General features: G+C 40.2%; 1 protein-coding gene across 2 annotated transcripts in view; it reads left to right on the top strand.

Moving 5' to 3' along the window:
* Positions 1-26,262, top strand: part of VPS13D (vacuolar protein sorting 13 homolog D (S. cerevisiae)) — a 279,483-nt gene that overhangs the window by 99,936 nt on the left and 153,285 nt on the right. Inside the window, exons 37-46 of one of the 2 annotated variants that reach the window (XM_011996566.1) lie at positions 2,410-2,550; positions 5,227-5,349; positions 7,747-7,821; positions 11,287-11,392; positions 12,407-12,559; positions 14,855-14,990; positions 16,065-16,112; positions 18,454-18,604; positions 18,796-19,006; positions 23,642-23,889. In XM_011996566.1, the coding sequence (XP_011851956.1) occupies positions 2,410-2,550; positions 5,227-5,349; positions 7,747-7,821; positions 11,287-11,392; positions 12,407-12,559; positions 14,855-14,990; positions 16,065-16,112; positions 18,454-18,604; positions 18,796-19,006; positions 23,642-23,889 (1,392 nt within the window). The remainder of the gene's footprint in view (positions 1-2,409; positions 2,551-5,226; positions 5,350-7,746; positions 7,822-11,286; positions 11,393-12,406; positions 12,560-14,854; positions 14,991-16,064; positions 16,113-18,453; positions 18,605-18,795; positions 19,007-23,641; positions 23,890-26,262) is intronic. The other variant, XM_011996567.1, reaches the window with a different exon arrangement.

The raw sequence follows: 26,262 nt of genomic DNA, 5'->3' as shown, positions 1-26,262 counted from the left end.
AGGATCATTTATTTGGCCCTGAGAGTAGCTAAATTTCAAGGGAGATTTATGCCCACAAACTTTTTTTTTTTTGAGGTGGAGTCTCACTCACCCAGGCTGCAGTGCAATGGTGTGATCTTGGCTCACTGCAACCTCTGCCTCACGAGTTCCAGTGATTCCCCTGCCTCAGCCTCCCAAGTAGCTGGGATTACAGGCGCCTGCCACCATGCCCAGCTAATTTTTTGTATTTTTAGTAGAGACGGGGTTTCACCAGGTTGGCCAGGCTAGTCTCGAACTCCTGACCTCAGGTGTTCCACCTGCCTCAGCCTCCCAAAGTGCTGGGATTACAGGCGTGAGCCTCTGCGCCCAGCCAAGCGTTTTAAACCTCAAGTCCCCTCACTCCCCACTGGGTTCGTTTGTTTTATTTGAATCTACTGAGTCGATGACACTGTATATTCTGCCCTACCTACTCTTTAAAAAAAACAAAAACAAACAAACCACTGTTGATCAGAGCAGGCTGTTTTTTGGGAGACATAAACCTCAATAATACCACAAGCATTTTCAGGTTTCTTTCCTTCCATTTGAAAGACCAAGGTAAGAGCCTATACAGGTTGAAATTCAGAAGCCGTAATATATTAGGGCCAAGTGGTTTGAGCAGTAAACTTTTTTGCCTTAAGAGAGCTGAAAGAAGCTCTCATCGGAATTGGTAGTAGGCATGGACAGAGTAAGCAGAGTAGAGCTGGGCAGTCCAAGGTATAAACCTCCGACTGCCTGCTCCCTTTGATTTCAATAAGAAATAAAGCCTTGATTTGTTGTGCTGCTGCTGAGTGTTCTCGAGTATTTATCACATTTAATTTTATGTTAGTTAACATTTTCCCTTTATAACAGATTCACTTAATGCTAACACCCTTATTTCTTCATTGTTCAAAATGTTTCACTTTAGAATAATGGCCCAAGTCTTTCTGAGAGAGACTCTTGCATGTGGGAGCTATTTTTCTGAGAATGATTTGTTTTCTTCGGACAAATATTGCTTACTTTTAAAGTTGTATGAATACATTCAGGTCATTAAATGTCAAATGGTGTAAGGAGACTAATATACCTACTGTGTGTTACATACTGGTTTGGATTTGTTCAATGGCTGATTGTGTGAGTCTATTTAAAGATCTGCTAAAAGTTAACTGGCTTTGAAAAGTTGAGTCTTTTAAGTCACAGTGATGTACCATTTTTCACACCCAAGAAATTAGCAAAAATTAAGTGGGAGACTACTAATTATTGGAAGATATAAGCCATAGTCCCTGCTATTAGAACTGTACATTAATACTACTACTTTGTAAAACAGTTTGGCATGCCCTGGTAAATTTGAGTGTAAGCATACCCAGCAACCCAGCAATGTGTTGCTTCTAGCTCTGTACCGTGGAGACTGTCTTGCCTGTGTGAACTACAGATGTATATAAGGCTGCTTGTAGTAGTATTCCAATAGCAATAAAACTGCAGTCAAGTGAATGTCTTTCAGAAGTAGAATGGATAAATAAATTGTATATTCGTTATAATGCATGTTAATATTCAGTAGTGAAAACAGTGTACCACAGTGACATGCATCAATGTGATGTAGCAGTATGCTCAACAGTATGCTCAAAGATGTATTGGTGAGCCAGAATAGAAACTTGAAAAAGAATGTACATGGGGATTCAGTTTATGTAAAGATCACAAACAGGACAGTCTAATAGGTTCTTAAGAAAGGTATATATGCTTGGTAAAATTGTAAAGAAGAGCAAGGAAATGATTAACTAAAAATTCAAGTGAATGGTCACCTGGAGTTGGGTGGGAGAGGGTTGGTAGGAAGGAGGGGAATGAGATGGTAGGGAATGGCCCTTGGGGACTTTAATTTTCTATTTCCTAAGTTGGAGAGTGAGTAGATGAGTGTTTGTGGTATTATTTTATATGTTGTTTATATAGTCTTTGTGCATATTTTAAGAAAAAGAAAAAGTTAATGAGCCTTTGTACGTACCTATTTATTCAACCAATGTATTGGTCCCGTAACCAGGAGAATCAAATTTAGTAGCTATTTAAGACACTTTATTATTTTTCCAATCTTGGTCTGAGACTCCTTTTTCCGTCTTGAGTGTCTCAACACATCCTGCCTGTTCTTTAGTGGAAGAGGGCACATAGGCTGCCTGCCCTCCTTCCTGCCACCTCTGGAAGACCATTGTGGGAGTACGTATATGCCCTTCCACTTGTGTCCTCTGGATAATGCAGACATCTGTAGGGTGACCTGTAGCTGAAGGTGGTTGGTGCTTTTGTTGTGGAATTGAATTGGAAGTAGAAAGCTATTAAGCTCCAGTTTGTCCTTGCTGAACATTTGCGAGCAGTGTTCCCCTATAAACTCTTGATATCTGCTGAACAGATGTCTTATTTCCTGTGTTCTTTTAGGCTGGGAGCCATTTATTGAGCCTTGGCCTTGCTCTGTATCCTGGCAACAGCAGGCAGCTAGTCGTCTTCATCCTCCTCGACTGAAGCTAGAAGCCAAGGCCAAACCTCGTTTGGATATCAATATCACTTCTGTGCTAATTGGTGAGTAGAAAGTTGTCTTTCATGATACCTTTCTGTATCTAAGCTCTGAGTCTGGAAGACTGTTAATCCTAGTTTAGCACATACTTGGGCCTGTACCAGGCATCACTTCTTCATCCTGACTGCTTTCCTGATCAACCCTAATAGCCTCTTGTTTCTCAGCCTGTTTCTCCAGCGTTGGCATCCCATAAGGATGCTCTCAGTGGTTAAGCAAGAACTTAGGTTACTTGGGAAACATAAATGGCCACGATGGACTTTCTCCTCATAATGCTTGGTCACTAGAGTTTATTAAATGTCCTGGAAGTGAGTTTAGATTAACTTTGCTTAAGCTGTTCACGGAATAATTCTTAAAAGGTGTGATTTTGACCATATCTTTATAGTAGAATAAATTGCCTTTGTTGTTTCCCATTATCATTTTGAACTAACTCTGAAAATGACTTGCTTAAGGGTTGCCAGGTTAATGGTGTGTTATCTAAAAGTATCTTTGATATGAATGTACTGATATGTATATGTACTTTGATATGATATGTACATTTCAGTGATATGACACTGAAATGTACATCTCTGGATTCAATGTTGTGAATAAGAACTGCTCTATTCTTGTATTTCTGCCATCTAAAAGGAAAGCAGATATAATCATACAATCAAGTAGTGTATACCTTCACTGTGAAAACTCACATTCATTGTTTGATTTATTGATCTCCATGATCTGATTTTGGAATTACGATGCTTCATCCTTGAGCAATAACATACACTATTGCAAATTGTGAACTTTCTTTTACTTCTTTTTTTTTTTTTTTTTTTTGAGACGGAGTCTCGCTCTGTCGCCCAGACTGGAGTGCAGTGGCCGGATCTCAGCTCACTGCAAGCTCCGCCTCCCGGGTTTACGCCATTCTCCTGCCTCAGCCTCCCGAGTAGCTGGGACTACAGGCGCCCGCCACCTCGCCCGGCTAGTTTTTTGTATTTTTTAGTAGAGACGGGGTTTCACCGCGTTAGCCAGGATGGTCTCGATCTCCTGACCTCGTGAGCCGCCCGTCTCGGCCTCCCAAAGTGCTGGGATTCCAGGCTTGAGCCACCGCGCCCGGCCGCAAATTGTGAACTTTCTTTGGTGTGTATGTTGGATTGAGGCTTTTAGAATATCCACTTCCTTATGCATGTCAGAGTAGGATGGAAAGAATGTATTGTGAAATGAGACCATAAGTTTGTTGACCCCCCCAAATTTAAAACCACTGTTTTATATGACCAGATTTCATCTACTAATTTGCCTGGTTATTAATATCACTTAGAAAATAGTAAATTGACCCTATGATCTCTCTAAACTGTAATGTTTTGACTCCTACATTGTTTCTCACAACATCTCTTACTCTAGAAGGTTAGAGAAAGTTTGTGGTCGTCTTTTGAAAAGCTGCAGTAAACAAGAACTTACCTAAAGGGTTCTTACTGGTATTTCTGATGAGCACAGTATATGTCTCTTTAAGAATATCTTCTGGCTGTGCACATTGGTTCATGCTTGTAATCCCAGGTCTTTGGGAAGCCAAGATGGGAGGCTTACTTGAGGCCAGAAGTTCCAGACCAGCCTGGGCAACATTGTGAGACCTTGTCTCTACAAAAATAAACCATTAGCTGGACATAGTGGCGTGCATCTGTAGTCCCAGCTACTCAGGAGGCTGAGGTGGAAGGATCACTTGAGCACAGGAGTTCAAGGTTACAGTGAGCTATGATTGTGCCAGTGTACTCCAGTCTTGGAGATGGAGCAAGACCCTGTCTCTAAAAACACCAGCCAAACAAAAAATCTTCCAAAAGGCATTCTTGTCAGTGGTAAAATTTGTTTTGTTTTTTCACCTTCAATTCCTTATTCCGAATACTGTTCTGAAACCCAGAAACGTTGCTGTGACCTCTCAGTGTTTAAATAAATATTACTTCTGTAGCCAAGTGTTGTAATTGAAAACCAGAAACCAATAATTCTTCTTCCAAAAAGTATAACATCTTAATTAGTATAAAAGATCTTCATCTAGGTGTGGTGCACTGTAATTATTTTTGTTAACCTGCTATCCCCATTGTAATTCTCTCACAGAAGTAAAACTATCTGTAGAGGATTGTCTGCTGAATTTCAGCCTCTGGAGTACAGTGGCATGATCTCGGCTCACTGTAACCTCCACCTCCCAGGTTCAAGCAATTGTCCCGCCTCAGCCTACTGAGTAGCCGGGATTACAGTTTCATGCCACCACGCCCACATAATTTTTGTATTTTTAGTAGAGATGGGGTTTTGCTATGTGGGCCAGGCTGGTCTCGAACTCCTGGACTCAAGTGATCCGCCCGCCTCAGCCTCCCAAAGTGCTGAGATTACAGGCATGAGCCACCCCACCGCTCCCGGCCTCCATATAAATTTTAGATTCAGCTTTTAAAATTCCACAAAATGCCCTATAGGTATTTTGATGGGGATTGTATTGAATGTGTAGATTGGTTTGAAGAGAGTTTTGTGGCGATGGTTGCCTGTTCATGGTAACCTCTTTCAATGGAGCGTGAGGCTCTCCAGGGCACAGACTGTCTCAGAATCCTGCGCAGGCCGGGCATGTAATGAGACACTCAATAAAAGCTTGTTTTGTGGAATTGAAATTATTTGACTTGAACCTTCCATCTTTTTTACTTCTCTTAAAATCTCTGGCGGATTCTTTCTAGACCAGTATGTAAGTACCAAGGAATCATGGATGGCAGATTACTGTAAAGATGACAAGGAAATAGAGTCAACTAAATCAGAAGACTGGATGGGCTCTTCGGTGGATCCTCCATGTTTTGGACAAAGTAAGGGTTTTCACTACACATGTTTAACTAAATCATTTTTGACCTACAAAGCAATGCTTCACTGAGAAATTCACATGGAACCGTCATTCTGCGTGGAAAAACCTACAGGAAATTCTGACTGTCTTCTATAGTTCTGTTTTAGTCTTTGCAGGAGACAGTTTTCTGGCATGAACTACTGAACTTATAAATGTGGGCTGTAATTCCACCTTTGCGGGGGAGAAAAGATCTGCAACACGTAATTCCTCAGTCCTGGTAATAATGCACATGAACTGGTGCACCTGAGAGTGCATCAGGATCAGCTGTGGTTTGTGTTTTACTCTGCACAACATTGATTTTCTAATTGATTGGATTTTTTTGACCAGATTTTTAAAAGCATCTAAAATGGTCTTCTAAATCTAGAGAGAGAGGGTTTGGACATATTCTTGAAAAGAGGGTGAGCAGGAGCCCATGTGGAAAAAGTTGTTAAAAAGGGAACCCTGTGCCGTTTATAAAAGAATTGAATGCCCTGCCTCTTGAAGAAAGAGGAGTCAGCTTGCTCTCTGTTGGTGATGCTTTCTTTCCTTACTTAATGGCTCGCCAGCTCTGTTTTCCTCAGAGCTGGGGAGATGGTGATGGACAACTGCATGGTCTTAGTTGTTCCACAAGCCATTGTCATCCAAATTCAACTCAGCTCCAGCTCTTAGAATGTGGTTTCTTTGGGGAGTCTTGGCTGGACTTCACATAGCTCATGAATACTTAAATATTCCATCTGGTCTGCAAACGTGTCATGGGAAGATGGGTGTTCTTAGTGTATGAAGTAATTGTACTGGTTCATCTCTCCTCAGGGTGTATAAGTGGACTTTCTATCTGCCTTGTACTTCTAGAAAGAGACACAAAGAAATGTCAGCTGTGCTTGTTCTCTGTTTTCCCAGGCTGTTGCTTCTGAGTCTCAAGGTCATTACTTAGGAGCCAGGGCTTTTCAGATATTGTCAGCTTGGATTTTGGCTCCTCCTCCAACCTTCCCAATTTGTGTGTCAAGAAAATGTAACATAGTCTACCCAGAAGACTCTAAATAATTTTTGTAATATGTCCAAGAGAGTATGTTTCTAAAACGTTGTTCATGCAGGGGCATCTTCATTTCAGAGTCAAACTCTAGCAAGGCCTAGTCTGCAAGATTCTGATGAAAGATTTTCTTGTCCCTCTCTTTCTTCTTTCCTTCCTCCCTCCCTGCCTCCCTCTCTTCCTTCCTTTTTAAAAGTTTTGTCCCTCTCTCTCTTTAGTTAAAAAGCTTCCTCATCTGTATTAAATGCTGGTGCTCAGTTAAAGCTTGATTTTTATTTATTTAAAGATTTTTATGATTACTTGGGCTTATAAAAGTGTAATATATCTTTTTAATAAGACATAACTTGAATATGCGTAAAGTTCCAAACCTCTTTTCTTATTGGAAATTCCTGGATGGTAGTATAGCACCTTCCAGGATTGTATTCTTTTAGCAGGCCTACTAAAATGATCGTTGGGAATTTATTTTGAAAGCGAGTAGGTTTCAGCCTTGTTGAACTAATCACAAACGTTCAGGTCTTATTCAAGAACAGTAAGTCATATTTCCTTAAAAGTTAAGCTTTTTATTCAGACCAGCCTTAAAATGAACCCTTGGGCATAGCCCTTAACATGAAATTTAGCCTAAGGGACCTGCTGCTTTCTCACTGTTTCTTTATCAGGGGAAAGAAAATACCAGCCTCCTTTTGACAAAATTGTTGGCTTTGTTCAGTCAGAGCTGAGATTTTGCTGGGAAACCTGGGTGATGTGGCACTTCATTAAATTTATTAGTTTTGTATTCCAAGGACATTTTATGAAAATATCAAATATTCTGAAAACTTCCATGCTTGATTTTAGAATTTAAATGAACACTATGAGACAACTCCTTGGTAGAGATTGTTTAAATTTGGAACACATACTGTCTCTTCCCCTGAATTTTTGAGATCCCCTGAGACTGGCATTTTACTTCTGTGTTTTACCAGTTGGAATGGAGCAACTTCCACTAAAATCTGTACTGATTGATTTTTGTAACTTCTTAATGCCATTTAAGAACATAACACCTTTAAATTAAAAATCTTCAAAAGGCTTGTCATTCTGTTCAAGAGAAGGTTCAATACATATTCTTCTAATTCAGGAAAAAGAAAAAAAAAAAGGAGCATGCTACTTTGATCCAGCCTCAACAATAAAAACTAGTATAAAAATGTGTTCGCTTTGTCAAGTACGTCCATAACTCTTAGTAATCACTGATGGGAATGACCCTGTACTTGCATGATGCTTGCTATTTTTGTAATGTTCTCTATTTGTGCTTATCGTTTGGAAGTGAGTCTTCTTATTTCACTGTATTTATTCTTAGCCTCTAACTTTGTCTCTCCTGTCTACCAGGCCTCCCCCTTGTCTACCTTAGAACTAGGAGTACAGCCAGTCTGACTAACCTAGAGCACCAGATCTATACTAGAGGTACAGTATAGCCAAGCGAGGGCTTGCTTTATTTTCTTGTTTTAAGAACTGCCTTGTACATGAATTTTTTTTTAAATGAGTGGGAGCTGAATGGGGGTATTCCGTGTCATGAGTACTTCAGTAATAGGAAAGAACATTTCCAACTAATGAACACAGTGGTGCTTTGTATTAGCTGATTCTTACATCGTTTCCCTTCCATCTCCCTTAACTTTGGTGGAAATGGAATAAACTCCACAGTGTATGACGCAGAAATATGTTAATACAATGTCAATTAGAGGTGATTTCTCATATTGAAGAGCAAGTGGATGGAGGAACACCATGCTCCATCAAGCAGTGGTGCCACAAGTCTTAAGTTTATAAAATACCCGCTGAAGATTCCCATGGGAATGCATGGGGCTCTGAAACAGGCACTATGATAATAGGGATAGCGCAAAAAAAAAAAAAATTCTCAGTAAATAATTGCTCAGACGCAAACCTTAATTTCTTTGGATGCCAATTTTTGTGTTTAGAGGGTAAAAAAGAAAACTTTATTTCTATCTCTGACCCTTGAAAGTTTCTTGAGAAATTCACTGGTAAGTGAATATGGTAGAAAACACCATAATCATTGAGGAATTGGGGTCCCAAGATGTTCATTTTTTTGTTCTAGGGAGTGCAGCTTAATCTGAATGATTTATGTGTGCACATGGCAAATTCCAGATCGTTCATCACGATTTTTTTAAATAAAAAGAGGCCACAGGAATATAGAACAGGGATGTTAATACTCAGGGTACATTGCCCTGGTTTTTTTTTTTTCTGGACAATTTTACCAGGATGGATGTTTGAGGGAGGGCTCACGAAGAAAGCCCAGAGCTGAATCTTAATTTATTCATGTATTTCTGCTTCTAAGCTTTCTGTATGCTACTTAATCTTTCAGGCTTGGCCAAGCATTATTCCTATTTAGCTGATAAGGACAGTGAGGTTCAGAGACATTAGGTGATTTGCCTTTATTCACTTGATCAGCTAGTAGCAAACCTAGTACTTTAATCTGCTTCTTAGGATTTACAAACCAGGTCCTTTCTGATGGACTGAGCTGCTTTCATAGCATGACAATCTACACTGTTTATAATGGCAGAATTACTGTGTGAAATAAGTCCAAAGGGGTAGAAATTTCCTTAGCTGGAGCTGTTTGAAGCTGTACTTGGATTCGGGTAGCTTTAGATTCTCTCTCAGCCCATGAAGAAATTGGGTTTGGTCACTAGAGGCAGATTTTCTGAGGCCACTAGGGAATAATGTTCTCTTTGATGGACTTGGGAACTTTTGTCTCTGGTGCTGTGCCAAAGGCAAGTACATAGTTTATTTGGATCCTGGTGCAGGAGATGTCAGATTTGTTGCCTGATGTTGGGTTCGGATTTGTGTGCATGCTGTGTATTTTTATCCTCAGAGAAATGGGTTATTGAAGCCTGTGCCGTTATGTCTAATCAATGCAAGAAGCTTGGAGACCTAAGCATTGTGCCTACCCATGCTATTTAACTCCAAAGCAGTATACTTGTGAATATATTTGTATGGATTCGCAGCACTTTATTCTGTATAACAAACTGATCAAAGCCATCTGCCACCTGTTCTTTTTAAATCTAATTTGCAAATGGAAACTTACAGTCTGGCTCACAGTGGGATATGAAAGCACATCTGGCTTCTTTTTCTCCGGGGCCCTTTATCTACTGTAATAAAAGCAGCTCTCTCATTGCACTCATAGAAGAGGGAGGTGCCTTTCAAAGTGCCACAGTAAATACCGTTTACCCTGCAGACAGCTCTTAAATTTTTTACTCCCCCTCTGCTCTTGTCAGCAGCCTTACAGCTACTCCTTAATTTTCTACTTGATGAGCACTAATTTTTTTTTAAAGCAAACTTTGGGAGCTAAGTAAGGCCATTGGAGTGAGAAATGGGCATATTCCTAGTAGAGATTATCTTTAGAAGTATTTGGGGTATCTCTAAATGACTGACCACAAAATTGTGGGAACACACTGGAGACTGCTCATTTATTGAGCAGATTACTCTATCTTAGACTCCCCTGAACCATCGTCGTTATCAAAATAGAACTTGCCTTGACCCAAAATTGCTTGGTTTGCATTGTTTACAGTACTAACCTCTCAAAACTTTAAAAGAGATAAGGGAAAAACGGAAGTGATTGCTTTTTAAAAGGCAGTGATGATTACCAACTGTGAGGGTACAGTCCCAGCCCCAGTCTGGAGGATGCAGAAGGCAGGACATGTTGCAGTTTGTCTTCTCGATTTTGTTGGCAGAAGATGTCCTATAGGATGAATTCAGTTTTGCTACAGTGTTCTCTGCAGTTAGCATTTTCAGCTTCCTCTAGATGTCATTTTCTCCCAACTGCAGAGCATGTGGGTTACGGTCTTTCTCACGCTGTCGTCGTACTTTAATGCTAGACACATAAGAAGATTGAGCCACATCTCCCTTTTTTTTGTTGGTTGTATACGAGTGTTGTGAACACGTCAACCAGGCGGCTTTCTCACACCGGTTTGCTGCTGCTGCCTCCCTATTTGTGTGGCCAGTGGAGTAGGAGACAGGCCCTTGGTTAGAGGAGCTGCTTCCCTTCCTTTCGGTACTCTGTGTTCCACGTGGAACCACATACCATGGGCAGTGGTACCTGCAGAGGGATCTGTCTGCCAAAGCAGCTGGGGCACCAGAAAACCTGCTTTGGGTTTCTTACAACCTTTGTAGTCAGGTCACCGCTCTCTAGAATTTGGTTACTTACAGTTTTGTGTTGATTGCTATTTCTTTACACTTTCCCTGATTAGAAGCTTTTTGTGCAATGAAGCCATATTTTATGTTCCTTTTATGGCTTCCATGGTACCCACCTTATAATAGATGGTGATAGTGGTATCTGTGTTTAAAAAGTGGGCTAACAATTTTGTTTGAAAAGCTTTGAGATGGGATACTTCTGACTTTCCAGGGAGACAAAAACAACTATTAGTATAAAAGAATAGGAAAGAATGTTTTTATTTTATTTTGTTGCAAAATACATACTATTACTGTAGGGTAACTTATATAAAGACAGGCTTCCTTAAGGTAAAGGCTTTTTGGACAAAGTTTAAATAAGTACGTATGATATGTCTTGCTACATTTTAGGTTACCCACTTAGAATATAGTTCTTGGGAGTAATGGGGAGGTCCATTTTTCTTTCTTTTGTGATTCCCACCGAGTTAAGTCCTGATGTCTTCTTCTGAGAGATAAGGCCTGTAAAAGTTGTAGAAGAATTGGCGGCTGGGAATAGTCAGGCAGGGAACAAATCCTCCCATAGCAGCCAGCAAATACATGGAGCTTCCGTTCGTCCTGTTCCTTCTTTCTTGCTTCCACCTTCAGCGCCTTTGCACAAGAGACAAATTTGGGCACTGTCTCCAGGTAGGGGGAGGGTCTCTGCCATGCAGACAGAGGCGTCTGCTAATAGCCTTCTTCTGTTTGTCGCAGCAGAGGTGAAAACCCCCAAGCGCCGGCAGCCATTTGTCCCCTTTGCTCTGAGGAACCACACGGGATGCACTTTGTGGTTTGCCACCCTGACCACCACACCCACCAGGTAAGCAGTCAGTTTGTATTACCCCGAGTGATCTCTGCCACCAAAGCCTTCTTGTGCCAGCCCAGTAGAGCAAGGTGGGCCCCCTCTTGAGGCTCTTGGGATGATATTTGAATGAATAACTTGCCGTCTTGCTGAGATTTATGATGGAGGTTCTGGTTTTGTAGAGAATCTATAGTCAGAGAAGCAGGTCCTGAGTCTAATTATGGTCTTGATTTTGGTATACCTTATGTTTAAAAGCCAAGCAAATTAAGGATGTGAGTAGGAAGATGAAAAAGCCATTCCATCTTTTCTCCTCGATCTCTATCTTCTTTCCCGTTTTAAAGAAGCAATGTATGGTTATTATACCAAATGTTTTGCCATTTTATTCCAAGACTGCTTTGAAAAAATTCCCGTTCCCCCTCTATCCCGAAAGAATTCTTTCATACCTAAAACGCATTTCACCCCAGATGGAATTGGGTGGAGTTTGGAGAACAAAGGAGACTTTACCTAAGCCAGGCGAGAACCTTTTCTAACAACTTTCTGCCTGTTTAGATCTTGGCTCAGCCTTCCAAGTACATGGTGATCGTTCCAGCCTAGGTCATGAAGTGCATGGCATGAGTAACAGAATCCATTTGATTTGAAATCACATTTCTCTGACCTCCCCCAAGTATGAGACTGCTCTAGAAGAGAAGCTTTTTTGTTTTAACAGTGTGGGTCTGTTTAATTCTAACTAGTCACTTAAATGCCACTTGAAAAAGTCATGCCTTAATTCACATGTACCAGATTCTACTGCTTGAGGTAAGTGACTACAGAGTGACAGCTTTCAGCTATTTCTAAAATTTCAAATAAGTTGTGATTCAGCACGAAGATAGCTATAGTTAGCGACCCTCAGGGTCATTCTTTGTAGCTGGGTCATGCAGCCTTTTATTGCTGGGAATTGAGTTGTGAGAAGGTTCTGCTCTTCTGCACGGGGCTCCTGTGAGAGGGAGCTGGGAAGAAAGAGGGACAGGCTGATGTTGTCTGATTTGGTTTCAGGGCTGCACTGTCTCACAGTGGGAGTCCAGGGGTGGTTCCAGAAGGGAATGGAACATTTCTCGATGATACTCACAATGTTAGTGAATGGCGAGAAGTCCTCACAGGCGAAGAGATACCGTTTGAATTTGAAGCAAGAGGAAAGTTAAGACACAGGTAAGTATGGTTTATTCTTTTCCTTAAAAAATAAAAAGTGGATGTAACTGAGGGTCCTTAGTGTTTTGCCTTTTCACTTTCCTTATTATTTTATTTTATTTATTTTTGAGACAGGGTCTTCTTGCTCTGTTGCCCAGGCTGGAGTGCAGTGGCACGATCTCGGCTCGCTGTGGCCTCTGCCTCCCTGGTTCAAGCAACTCTGCCACCTGAGCCTCCTGAGTAGCTGGAATTACAGGGATACTGCACCACACCCGGCTAAGTTTGTATTTTTAGTAGAGATGGGGTTTCATCATGTTGGCCAGGCTGGTCTTGAAATCCTGACCTCAAGTGATGCACCTCAGCCTCCCAAGGTGCTGGAATTACAGGTGTGAGCCACCACACCTGGCCCCTTATTAATGATTTTAATGTCTTCTTTTTAAAAGATATTTCTTAAATCAGTGTTTCCTTTTATTATTTTATTTTATTTTATTTTTATAGAAATGAGGTCTCACTGTGTTGCCCAGGCTGATCTCAAACTCCTGGGCTCAAGCAGTTCTCTCACCTCAGCCTCCCAAAGTGCTGGGATTATAGGCGTGAGCCACTGTACCCAGCCTCCTTTTAAAAAATAAAGACTTTGCTGCCATCTTGGAAATATATGTCTTTTCATTAACTATCCATTTATTTGACATATGAGGTGATAACCTGTGTGTTTCACATAATTTGGTGGAAACATAGACATATCATAACCCTCAAGTTCATTGCATCTTGGCCTGATTTTCATGATGGATTGGTGATGTGGTATTCTTAAAAGGTTCTCAGAGCATGTTGATTTCCATTTTAATGTACATGTATGCCACATAGTGCTTTTAGCAAGCAGATAGTTTCAGGACTCAAAGCTAATGATAAGACAAATTCTGATTCTAAAAAGAACTGATCTGGGGAGACTGCTAGCTGATGCATTCCTGAAGTACCCATACTAAAAACTGGAATGAGTGTGGAAAAAAGGTTCTATCTGATTACTGAGAGATCATAAACTGTCCAATAAAGTGTAAATATTTATTTACAAATATTTTTCTGTGCACAGGCTATCCAGTGGATATGAATAGGTTAAGACAGCATTTGAATAGGTTAAGATTTAGTATTTGAGCCTCATATTTGTTTTCAAGCTGAGCTGAAAGTGAAGGGATTGGCTTTAGCTTTCTGTAATCATGTGCTTTTTGTGGTGCTTTCAGTGACTGAATGTAAACTTGCTCACGAGTCAAGCAGGTTTCCTTTTGCATGGCTTTGGTACCCGCACACATTGGTCCCAAGAAGCAAGAGTTCTGAACGTGTGGGCTCCAGGGATTTTATAGGGGGAAAAAAAAAGTCACTATGCTGGGCACATGTGTACTTGGAAGCCACTTTAGTTTCCAGCTATGAGCAGTGAGCATTTTCCTATTGGTCCCCACAGTTCTTGGAGAAGCTAACTACAGAACTGTTGGGAACATTTCTGGATAAGCCCAGCCTCTGTCATATCAGAAAGGGTTTGACCTCTTTGTCATTTCCGTTTTTGTTTCCACGTTTCGTAATCCATTTCAAGTGCCACTATTCTGCTTGAATTCTTCAAAATAAATGCCTTTTCTGGCTTTTTCCCCTTTTGGCACACTGCACCCCACTCCATGCCTCCCTCCCCACTTCCTGTCAGCCTCAAATCCAGTTCCCCATTTCACTTCTGGCTTGAATTAGGCAAAATCTAAAATAGAATTAAATGTGCAATTTCCTCCTGTTCCTCCTGTTCTGCCCACTGCCTTCTGCTCCAGTTTCAGTCGAGCACAGGAGCCCTGAAATGAGTGCTGTGCCTCTCCTGCCCTGTCTGTACTCACGCAGGGCTGGAGCCAAACAACCTCATGTGGTTCTGAGCGAAGAAGGATTTCAACAAAGGAACCAAGAATAATTTTTTTATGCATTTCCAAGATTATGGTTATATGATTAAATCGCTACTGCCTTTTTACCACCCCAGTGACATCATTATATAGGTTGGGGTGACGGTTGGTGGGGGAAAGACCTTGGCTTGTGTACAGGATTTGCGTGGTTTGTACAATGGAGGACAAATGCCACTCTTACTCAGTCAAGCTTTACAGATCTTGCAGTTTGTGTTGTAAGTGTTTAAAACCCAGTTAAACTGTGCTCCTGATTTCCCTTGCATTAGGTAATCTGCAAAAGGTTTAGCCGACTGGGTTTTTACATCATTATATACTAAATCAGATTCGTGTCTTTGCTTCTACTTTTCATCCCTTCTGGAGGTTGTGTTTCATATCTCTTTGTTCTGCCCGACAGACACACCCATGACCTCCGGATTCATCAACTGCAAGTGAGAGTCAATGGCTGGGAGCAAGTGAGCCCAGTGTCTGTGGACAAAGTCGGGACCTTTTTTCGATATGCAGCACCAGATAAAAATTCATCTTCCTCTACGGTGTGTGACTGTCAGGAAGTCAGAGGGTTAAGCCTGTAATAAGCTTACTCTAATGAAACTTTCTTGTTCGTTCTTTCCCCTAATTCTAGGACTGACTGGGTCAGTCATAGGCATTGGCAATCAGTATGTAGATACGCCTGGCGATGGTTAGTTTCAGTAGAAAAACAAGATTTAAAATCAGCAGTAACACATTTCCTCACCTGTGCAGATCTATTTCATGCTAGCTGGCCTGACGGGCAATTTACTAGTAATTTACCTGACGGCAATTACTAACAATCACATATTGTTAGGCTTTCCATATACACTGTCTTTTTAATATTTCTTATAATGCAGCACCTTGATCCTTTTACTCTGTGTCTCCAAATCTTTCTCTGTGGCACAAAGAGAGATATCCACTGTCGTTTACTTTCTGATCACACATGCTCTCATGCACCCTTCCCCCAGTTTCATCCCTGCCTGTAGTCCTAGTGGTTGGAGGGACAGGAAATGATGCAGGTAGCATCCCTGACTTGTAAATGCAGGTGGAGGCTGACATCCTGGCTGACAGAGCTGCCATGGTGCTCTTGCCCCATCCTCATTCATACTTCATGGGATACTTGCACTTATTTTTGGGTAGCCAGTGGTGAGGTGGAAATGCAGATTTGCAGAGATATTACAGCTTTCTTCATGAAAAATATTCTTAGAGAACACTGTTGCATAAGTGTTCATTTTTACTGTTGCTCTTGTGCCCCAAGTTTCTTAGACCAAAAAAAAAAACAAAAACAAAAACAAAACCTTTTCAGGATTACTTTTCAGCCTAAGCTTATGTCTGGTAATGAAAGGACCAGTTCCCTCATAGGTGCCTTTCCTACTGCATTGATGTGTTGGGGAGAAATTTGGCATACGTTAAATGGTTATAAAATGAATATTGTTGTGTCCATATCTTTAAGGGAGATGTTTTATCTTCATAGTAGACTATATTTTACTTGAAAGTATTTACAAACACCACTTTGAAGAAAATTATGTTGTCATTAAATTTAATGATGATAATTATCTTAAGTCTGTGCTGACTCTAACTTTTGAAATCTTTTTCAGATTGGCAGCCCAAGCAGCAGAACAAATATTATACATCCCCAGGTTTATGTAAGTACGATTTTCCTGTTGTCATTGTGTTTACTGCATATGTACACTGCACCTGAACCATGTGGATACACATTTCTTAATGATCAGAGAGACTTTATGACATATATGCAATTGGAATTTATCTCTACCCTTTTCTATTAATGATTACCTTCCTTTTCCAAAAAGTTGCAAGAAAATGTTGTCACCTAGCGTGATGTGTGAGACTATTACAGGGAAGGAGAAGAAAAGGCACATGTTTGGTCCAAGGTCTCCTTTTCATTCTAAGTTAAAATGGAAATTAACCCTGGTATGGCCATGTGTGTTTCATAGTTTTGGGTCCAAAGGTCATGAAAGTAAATAAGAAAGAAAAAGTAGCATTTATTTCCTATTTGGCTTTTGAAACATCATCACGAGATGACATTAACAGACTTATTCCAGGCTTTTATTTATAATTTCTCCTCCCTGATGATTGTAGGTTTTGAAACATAAAATTTCAGGTAGGCCTGAACAATATCAGGGTTTGAAACAACATCAGGATTTCTTTCTTTCTCTCTTTCTCTCTTTCTCTCTTTCTCTCTTTCTCTCCTTCTCTCTTTCTCTCCTTCCTTCCTTCCTTCCTTCCTTCCTTCCTTCCTTCCTGCCTTCCTTCCTGCCTTCCTTCCTGCCTTCCTTCCTGCCTTCCTTCCTGCCTTCCTTCCTGCCTTCCTGCCTTCCGGAGGCTTGCTCTGTTGCCCTTGCTCTGTTGCCCAGGCTGGAATGCAGTGGCGCCATCTTGGCTCACTGCAACTTCCACCTCCCGGGTTCCAGCGATTGTCTTGCCTCAGCCTCCTGAGTAGCTGGGACTACAGGTGCGTGCCACCACGCCTGGCTAATTTGTTGCATTTTTAGTAGAGACGGGGTTTCATCATGTTAGCCAGGATGGTCTCGATCTCTTGACTTCATGATCTGCCTGCCTCAGCCTCCCAAAGTGCTGGGATCACAGGCATGAGCCACCGTGCCCGGCCTAGGATTTCAAGTAATTGTTACTGACTTTGACTATTGGGGCCTTTTTAGGGTTGGGTCACTGGAAGCTTGAGCTTCGATGATGATTTATGCCTCAGATTGTGTCCCTCTAAAAACACTCTAGAAAATTGTAGTTTGCCTTTTCATTTGGACTTCCTAGAAGTCTTGGTTCAAAACCTGGGGCTCTTCATTTTAATGTTTATTGGGTTGGCTGTTTGTCTTAATAAGAAAGTTGGCAGAAGGAAAAGCTTGAATGTCATGCCGTTTGTTTCTCCAGTAAAAAGCATTGTTAATATGTTCTGGACACTCATTCTAAGAGCAGTACTTTCAGAAATGTTTTCTTTGGTGTACTTAACATGGGATTTTTCTACTTTAAGAAAATTTCCTGTCACATGGTATTAGCACAAAATGTGTGTTGAATGTGTGAATGAACATATGGAAAAATAACGTAATGGCTGTAACCCAAGACCAAAAATAAATAATTTCCCTTCATTATGTTGAGTTTCTGAACCTTGGTGTTCTTTTTATGAACGAGTGATTATTTTTAAAGTTCTTTAAAATACAGACATTGGTTTTTATATAGGCATGTCAGCAAATAGTATATGGGCCTAAATAATATATTTTATGACATTTAGAAAAAAAGACGTTATTTTTTGTTCCTATGAAAGGCACACCGATACAGGCAATTCTTTCTTTTACACTTTCTGGATTTTACAAAGACAAATGTTAATCTCAGAAGACTTTCTTCTGTTTTTCGGTATTTGGGTAGTACCCAACCCATTGTTTGGATATTAATCTAGGAAGAAAATAACACAGAAAGTAAATCATTTAATGTTTTGCAAAGTCCTACCTCATTATTTCTAATTTTAATTGCACTGGATGCTCTTTATTTAATTCCCTGCCAGTAGAGTAGAAAACAAGCCTTTTTCAGTTTCCTTATAAGGAACTCAGGGGCTTTATAAATCGAGGATAATTTCCAGCAGATACTTTCTTACCAAATTACAGGAAGTTTGGAAAATTGGATAGGTTATTATCGCAATAGGTGAAGGTTTTTAATAATGTTTCTAGAGGCTTAGAAGTGATTTTTCTTAGTGACACACTTTGTGATATGACATCGGTGTGGATTATCTGTTTTTGTAGAACTTCTTAGAATTTTTTTAGTAGTATATGTTTATAGGATGTTTACTCCCTTTAAAGCTGAATGCCTTTAGGGTTTTATGACTGATTTCACTGAATAGCTATAGTCATAATAAGATGCTTTTAAGGCAGACATTCTGATCGATATTATTGTATTTTGTATGTTTTTTCAGAAACATACTATTTTCATACGTACTATTTTGTCTTTATCTCTCTTTCACAGTTCTCTTCACTCCCACCAGTGCGGGTGGTCTTTGCAGTGACTATGGAAGGCAGCGCGCGGAAAGTGATCACTGTCCGGTCAGCCCTCATTGTGAGGAACAGACTTGAGACACCAATGGAACTAAGACTGGATAGCCCATCAGCTCCAGACAGTATGTTTTGATTGTCTAGAATATAGTAAATGCTGATAAATATTCCTTGACTATTGTCAAGTCTCTTTTTTCCCAGTGTATCTTCCCCAGCAGTCAGTATAGATGGTGTCTGTCTTCTTTTGTCCTGAGATGGTCAGTCTTTGGGGTGGAGGACCATTGCCTGAAAGTGCTAACCCTTATTTCTGTGGCAGAGCCAGTGGTGCTTCCTGCTATCATGCCAGGGGATTCGTTTGCTGTGCCTTTACACCTCACTTCTTGGCGGCTACAGGCCCGGCCCAAAGGATTGGGTGTGTTTTTCTGTAAGGCTCCTATTCATTGGACCAATGTGGTGAAGACTGCAGAAATTAGTAGCAGTAAACGAGAGTGCCACTCTATGGACACAGAAAAAAGCCGATTTTTCAGGTATGTAGCACCACTGCAGTGGCATGTCACTTTTGCCTTTTTTTTTTCTTTTGTAATGACTTTATTACCATTCTTTCTCTAAAGACCCTTAGAGATTCAGTTATCCTTATTTAAACTCTAAAGTTCTTATTCCTTGAGTTTTTTAGTTAGAGTTCATGAGAACTCAAGTGCTAACTCTTGGTGGGGTCTGGGGAGGCTTTATTACATAGGAGAGACAACCAACACACACGCTATTTACACATACAAGATTAGAAGTTTGTGTTGTACAACAGCATAAAGAGAGGATAGCTAGAGACGGAAAGGAAAACAAACAGAAAATAACGAGTTCTCGTTCTAAAATTGGAAAGCAGAATCCTGGGGTTTGGAGTTTTTTGAACGAGAGATTTCAAAATAATTTGAAGGTTTATGTACCTAATACTGACTTTCTTGAGAACTTTGACAAAATTGCCTAACCGTTTAAACTCCTGTTTTCCCGTTATACAGGAGTGTGTTACTAGATTCCAATGTTGGAAAACATACTGGATTGCTATTGTTACACCCTAACAAATTTAGACTTTAAACTTATTTAACGAGGATTAGCTTTAGTTTCTTTTATACTGAAGACAGGCATTCATTTAGTCTAAACTTAGAGAAGAGATACAAGAATAGTGTAAAGAATTTCAGTATACTCTTTACCCAGATCTGCAAATTGTTAACAGACTAAAGGAAGAAATACATCAAATACATAACTGGAGTTGGTGATTTTAACACTTTCATTTCAGTAATTTATAGAACAAAAAAATCAATAAATATGTAAAAGATTTGAACAATGTTATCAATGAGCTTGTTCTAAAGTATTTATATAATACTTTATCCAGAAACTCCAGATTATACATTCTTTTCAAGTATATGTGGAACACTCATCAAGAGAGATCATCTGCTGGGCCATAAAGCAAAGATCAATACATATTAAAGAACTAAAACCATACAGAATGTATTTCATGATCACAATAGAAGTAAACTAGAAATAAACAACAATAAGATACCTAATCCCAAATATTTGACATTAAACAATATATTTGTAAATAATCCATGGGTCAAAAAAGAGAAATCACAAAGGAAATTAGAAAATATTTTGAATCGAATGATAGTAAAAGGCAGACATATTAAAATATGGGGAATGCAGCAAAACCAATTCCGAGGAGGAAAGTTATAGTTTGTAAATCCTCATATTAGAAAATGGGGAAGATCCTTTGGTTAAGTCTCAATTAATTTAAAAAAGAAAAGAAAATGAAGAGTATATAAAATCGCTGATTTAATCTTCTGCCTTCAGAAGTTAGTTAAAGAAGAGCAAATTCAAAACAAAGAAATAGGAAAAGGAAACAATTAAATAAAAATATGGATGGAAATCAGTGAATTAGAAAATAGAAAATCAACAATGTCAAAATTGACATAAATTTGACAAACTCCTAGCAAGACTTGGTCAAGGAGAAAAGACAGAAAATAGAAATTACCAATATAAGGAATGAAAAAAATGAGGCACTATTACAGATCCTATAGAAATAAAAAGGATGAAAAGGAGGTAAGAACAATTTTATGCCAATACATTCCACATGTAAGTGACACCTTTCTTGAAAAACACAAGTTATCAACACTGACATAAAGAAGAAATAGAAAATCCAAATAGCCCAGTATCTAAATTAAAAGAACTTTAAGTGTTAGAAAAGGCTTTGTCCACAAAGAACACTATAGGCCCGTATAATGTTACTAGTGAATTCTACCAGACGTTTAAAGAAGAAATAATAACACTTTACACAAGATTTTTCAGAAAATAGAAGAGGAAAGAACAATTCCTAACTCATTTTATGAGGCCAACATATCCCTAATACCAAAACCTGATATAGCTACTATGTAAAAACTATGAGCCAGTGTTTCCCATGAAGAGATGCAAATACCATCATTAAAAAATTTTTGTTGTTGTTGTTTTTGAGATGGAGTTTTACTCTTGTCACCCAGGCTGGAGTACAAGGGTGCAATCTTGGCTCACTGCAACCTCCGCCTCCTGGGATCAACTGATTCTCCTGCCTCAGCCTCCCAAGTAGCTGGGGAGTAGTGCCTGCCACCATACCCAGCTAATTTTTGTATTTTTAGTAGAGATGAGGTTTCACTAGTTGGCCAGGCTGGTCTCAAACTCCTGACCTCAGGTGATCCACCCACCTTGGCCTCCCAAAGTGCTGGGATTACAGGCGTGAGCCACAGCGCCCAGCCAAATTTTTCTTTTTTTCAATTGAGACAGAGTCTTGCTATGTTGCCCACGCTGCAGTGCAGTGGTGTGATCTTGGCTCACTGCAGCCTCTGCCTCCCGGGTTCAAGTGATTCTCCTGCCTTAGCCTCCTGAGTAGCTGGGATTACAGGCACCCGCCACTGCAACCAGCTAATTTTTGTATTTTTAGTAGAGATGGGGTTTCACCATGTTGGCCAGGCTGGTCTTGAACTCCTGGCCTCAAGCAATCTGCCCACTTTGGCCTCCCAAAGTGCTGGGATTACAGGCATGAGCCACTGTGCCAAGCCCTTTATCAAAATATTATCAAATGCAATTCAGCAAGTGGTTTATCCCAGAAATTTAAGATTAGCTTAATATTTGAAAATCAGTAAATGTGACTCATCATATTAAGAGACTGAAAGAGAGTCAGATGCAGTGGCTCACGCTTGCAATCCCAGCACTATGGGAGGCCAAGGTGGGCAACTCACTTGAGGTCAGGAGTTTGAGACCAGCCTGACCAATATGGTGAAACCCCGTCTCTAGTAAAAATAGAACAAATTAGCCAGACATGGTGTTGCACGCCTGTAATCTCAGTTACTCCGGAGGCTGAGGCAGGAGAATCACTTGAATCCAGGAGGCAGAGGTTACAGTGAGCTGAGATCATGCCACTGCACTCCAGCTTGGGCAACACTCTGTCTCAGAATAATAGAAAAGGAGTAGACAAGCCACAGAATTGGAAAAATACCTGTATCTGACAAAGGATTTTCACATAGAGTATATGAAGAACTTCCTGCAGATCAACAATAAAAAGATAATAAAAAGAATAGACGAAAGACTTGAACTGACAACTTACAGAAGAAAATATCCAGCCAATAGACAAACGAAAAGACGCTCAGTGTGATTATTCACTAGGGAAACGCACACGGTGGGTAATGTTTTACTCTCATTGAAATGGCTGAAATAAAAAAGAATGACAGCGCCAAATGTTGACAAAGACGTGGAGCCATTGAACTCTAGTTCCTACTAGCTACTAAGTTCCTACTGCAAGTAGCTAGTAGGAACGTAAAATGGTACAACTACTTTGGAGAAATGTGTGGCAATTTCTTATAAAAATTAAGTACTGACCGGGCACAGTGGCTCACACCTGTAATCCCAGCACTTTGGGAGGCCAAGGCAGGGGGATCACCTGAAGTTAGGAGTTCAAGACCAGCCTGACCAACACGGTGAAACCCTGTCTGTACTAAAAATACAACAAATTAGCCAGACATGGTGGTGCACGTCTGTAATCCCAGCTACTCAGGAGGCTGAGGCAGGAGAATGGTTTGAACCAAGGAGGCAGAGGTTGCAGTGAGCCAAGATAGCGCCATTGCACTCCAGCCTGGGCAACAAGAGTGAAACTCAGTCTCAAAAAAAAAAAAAAAAGTTAAGGACCCAACAAGTCCACTCTGGAGTATTTACCTAAAAGAAATGAAGATATATGTCCAAAACAATACTTGTACAAGAATGTTCATTTAACCCTAAACTGGAAAAAACCAATTGGCTATCAAGAGGATAATGAATAAATTAACAGCGATTTATTCATACCATGGCATACTACTAGGAAATGAAAAATTATCAAATAGGATATATAGAACAACATGGCTGAATCTTGTTGAGACTTTAAGTTTTAAAAGCCAGACATAGGCCGGGTACGGTGGCTCATTCCTGTAATCCCAGCGCTTTGGGAGGCCGAGGCAGGTGGATCACGAGGTCAGGAGATTGAGACCATCCTGGCTAACACGTGAAACCCCGTCTGTACTAAAAATGCAAAAAATTAACTGGGCGTGGTGGCGGGCACCTGTAGTCCCAGCTACTCGGGAGGCTGAAGCAGGAGAATGGTGTGAACCCAGGAGGCGAAGCTTGCAGTGAGCCAAGATCACACCACTGCACTCCAACCTGGGCGACAGAGTAAGATTCCATCTTAAAGAAAAAAAAAGCCAGGCATAAAGAGTAGTACATACTGCATGATTCCACTTATATGCATGCAGTTCCAGAACAGACACAACTAATCCGTAATTATAAATGTTAGAAAGTGGTTGCCTGAATGATGGAGGAGAATATTGATTGGAAGAGGACATGAGGGAACTTTCCGGGGTGAGGGAAATATCCTATAATTTATTTTGGATGGTGTTTATAGAGGTGTGTATAATTGTCAGAGCTCATCAAAGTGAACATTTAAAATCTATACATACTGTTGTGCATAAATAATTATATCTTAGTAAATGTATTTGGATTAAAAACTGCAAATAATTTTACGCATTGAACCGTCTTAATGTTATTTTGCATACTTAGCTAAGGGGAAAAATTTTAAGTTCTTCATTCAGTCTGATGATTTTTACATTTTATCTTCATAGGTTTTGTGTGGCTATAAAGAAAGAGAATTATCCAGATTATATGCCCTCAAACATATTTTCTGACAGTGCAAAACAGATTTTCAGACAGCCTGGGCATACCATATATCTCCTGCCAACTGTGGTAATCTGCAACTTGCTACCCTGCGAACTTGATTTTTATGTTAAAGGAATGCCAATTAATGGGACGCTGAAACCTGGGAAGGAGGCAGCTCTCCACACAGCTGATACATCCCAGAACATTGAACTGGGTAAGAATGTAGTCAGATGATCGTTTGTCATAATCCTGTGAGAATATCAGGGAGTATTTTGTGATTATTTATTTAGTAAGCATCTTGGAAAAATTGGGGCACATAAAATAGCTCAATAAGCCAGTTCAAAGGAATTAGTGCAGTTAAAAAAAAAAATAACCTTTAGCTGGTGGCGGCGGAAGTACATGACTGTAGTCCCAGCTTCTCAGGAGGCTGAGGCGGGAAGATTGAGTCTACGAGTTCAAGGCTTCAGTGAGCTATGGTCACGCTACTGCCCACCAGCCTGAGCAACATAGTAAGCCCCCATCTCTAAAAAATAAAAACCTTATAGAAAATGATAAGAAAAAAAACTTAACCAACCAAAAGGTTTACAGAGGAGGCCCGCAACAGAGCCTTTTTTCTTACATTGCTGACATGATGTATGATTGTAGGAAGCCATTTCATCTTTTTAAACTATGCTTTTCCCAAGCAAAATCTTATGCCTCTTCTCTTTTAATTGAAAGGATAAACGTTTGCTGAGCACTCACTCTATTCCAGGCATACCTGGGCTTTTTCACACGTGTAGTCTCATGTAATCCTTATAGAAATAGTTATTTGCCTCATTTTACTGGTGAAGAAATGGTGGTTTGGAATGTATCAAGTAATTTTCAGTTGTAAGGGTTGTTAAAAGGAAGACTTCAGCCCAATTAAATTTAAATGAATTTAATTGAGCAATGAACGATTTGCAAATTGGGCAGCCCCCAGAATCACAGCAGATTCAGAGACTCCAGGGATGCCTCGTGGTCAGAACAAATTTATAGACCAAAAAGGAAGTGACGTACAGAAATCAGAGGTGAGGTACAGAAACAGGTGGATTGGTTGCAGGTTGGCTTTTGCCTTATTTGAACACAGTTGGAACACTCAGCAGTGTATGAGTGGGTTGAAGTGATTGGCCAAGACTCAGCTATTGTTACAGATGCATAGTCCTAAATCAGGTCTTCAATCTTGTCTACCTATTAAGTTAGGTTGCAGTTCATCCACAAAGACTCATATAGAAGTACAGAGTCCTCAGGCCATATTTCGTTTGCTTTAACAGGGTGAATGAAGTTAAAGTAGAGAATTATCATATTTGCAACACTTGAAACAAGGAGGAATGGTGATTATAGTTAACAATATTGTATGGTATATATCATAATAGCTAGAAGACAGGATTTTTAGTGTTCTTACTGCAAAGAAATGATGAATGTTTGAAATGATGAAAATGCTAAATACCCTGATTTGATCATTTCACAATGTATATATGTGTTGAGACATCTCACTGTACCCCCAAAATGTGTACAATTATTATGTGTCGATTAAAAATTTAATTTTTTTTTTTTTGAGATGGAGTCTTACTCTGTCACCCAGGCTGGAGTGCAATGGAGTGATCTTAGCTCACTGCAACCTCTGCCTCCCAGGTTCAAGCAATTCTCCTGCCTCTCAGCCTTCTATGTAGCTGGGACTACAGGTGCCTGGCACCACGCCCAGCTAATTTTTGTATTTTTAGTAGAAACGAAGTTTCACCATGTTGGCCAGGCTAGTCTCAAACTCCTAACCTCAGGTGATCCACCTGCCTCAGCCTCCCAGAGTGCTGGGATTACAGGCGTGAGCCACTGCACCCGGCCAAAAAAATTTTTTTTGCAAAGCAAAGAGGTACTTTTGGAATTTGGGCAGAAAATGTATTCCTTTTTTTTTTTTTTTTTTTTTTTTTTTTGAGACGGAGTCTCACTCTGTCACCCGGGCTGGAGTGCAGTGGCCGGATCTCAGCTCACTGCAAGCTCTGCCTACCGGGTTTACGCCATTCTCCTGCCTCAGCCTCCTGTGTAGCTGGGACTACAGGCACCTGCCACCTCACCCGGCTAGTTTTTTGTATTTTTTAGTAGAGACGGGGTTTCACCGTGTTAGCCAGGATGGTCTTGATCTCCTGACCTCATGATCCGCCTGTCTCGGCCTCCCAAAGTGCTGGGATTACAGGCTTGAGCCACCGCGCCCGGCCAAAAATGTATTCCTTTTAAGACTACCATACAACAGGTTGAAGTAATAATAACTTAGATATTTATGATTTTATAGTTTTGTAAGTGCTTTTCCTGTATTGTTTCATGTTATCTCCATTTACTGACTCAGGACCTGAAACTCATTCAACTTTAGCAATGTGTCTGTCCCACAGTGACAAGATTACATTGCAATTACTATATAACCCTTGAACTTAATTTAGAAAAGTAGTGCAATACTATTCATTCTAAATAAAATAGGTCTTTGACATATAAGAGGTTTTCTAATATATTTCTCCAAATATTTATTGAGCCCCTGTACAAAATAGAAATGTCTTCTCATCCCATCACCACGTACACACCC

This window comes from Mandrillus leucophaeus, unplaced genomic scaffold (assembly GCF_000951045.1).
Source record: "Mandrillus leucophaeus isolate KB7577 unplaced genomic scaffold, Mleu.le_1.0 Scaffold52, whole genome shotgun sequence".
NCBI classification, from domain to species: Eukaryota; Metazoa; Chordata; class Mammalia; order Primates; family Cercopithecidae; genus Mandrillus; species Mandrillus leucophaeus.
Note: the sequence above shows the minus strand (reverse complement) of the source record. Positions and strands in the feature narration are given on the sequence as shown.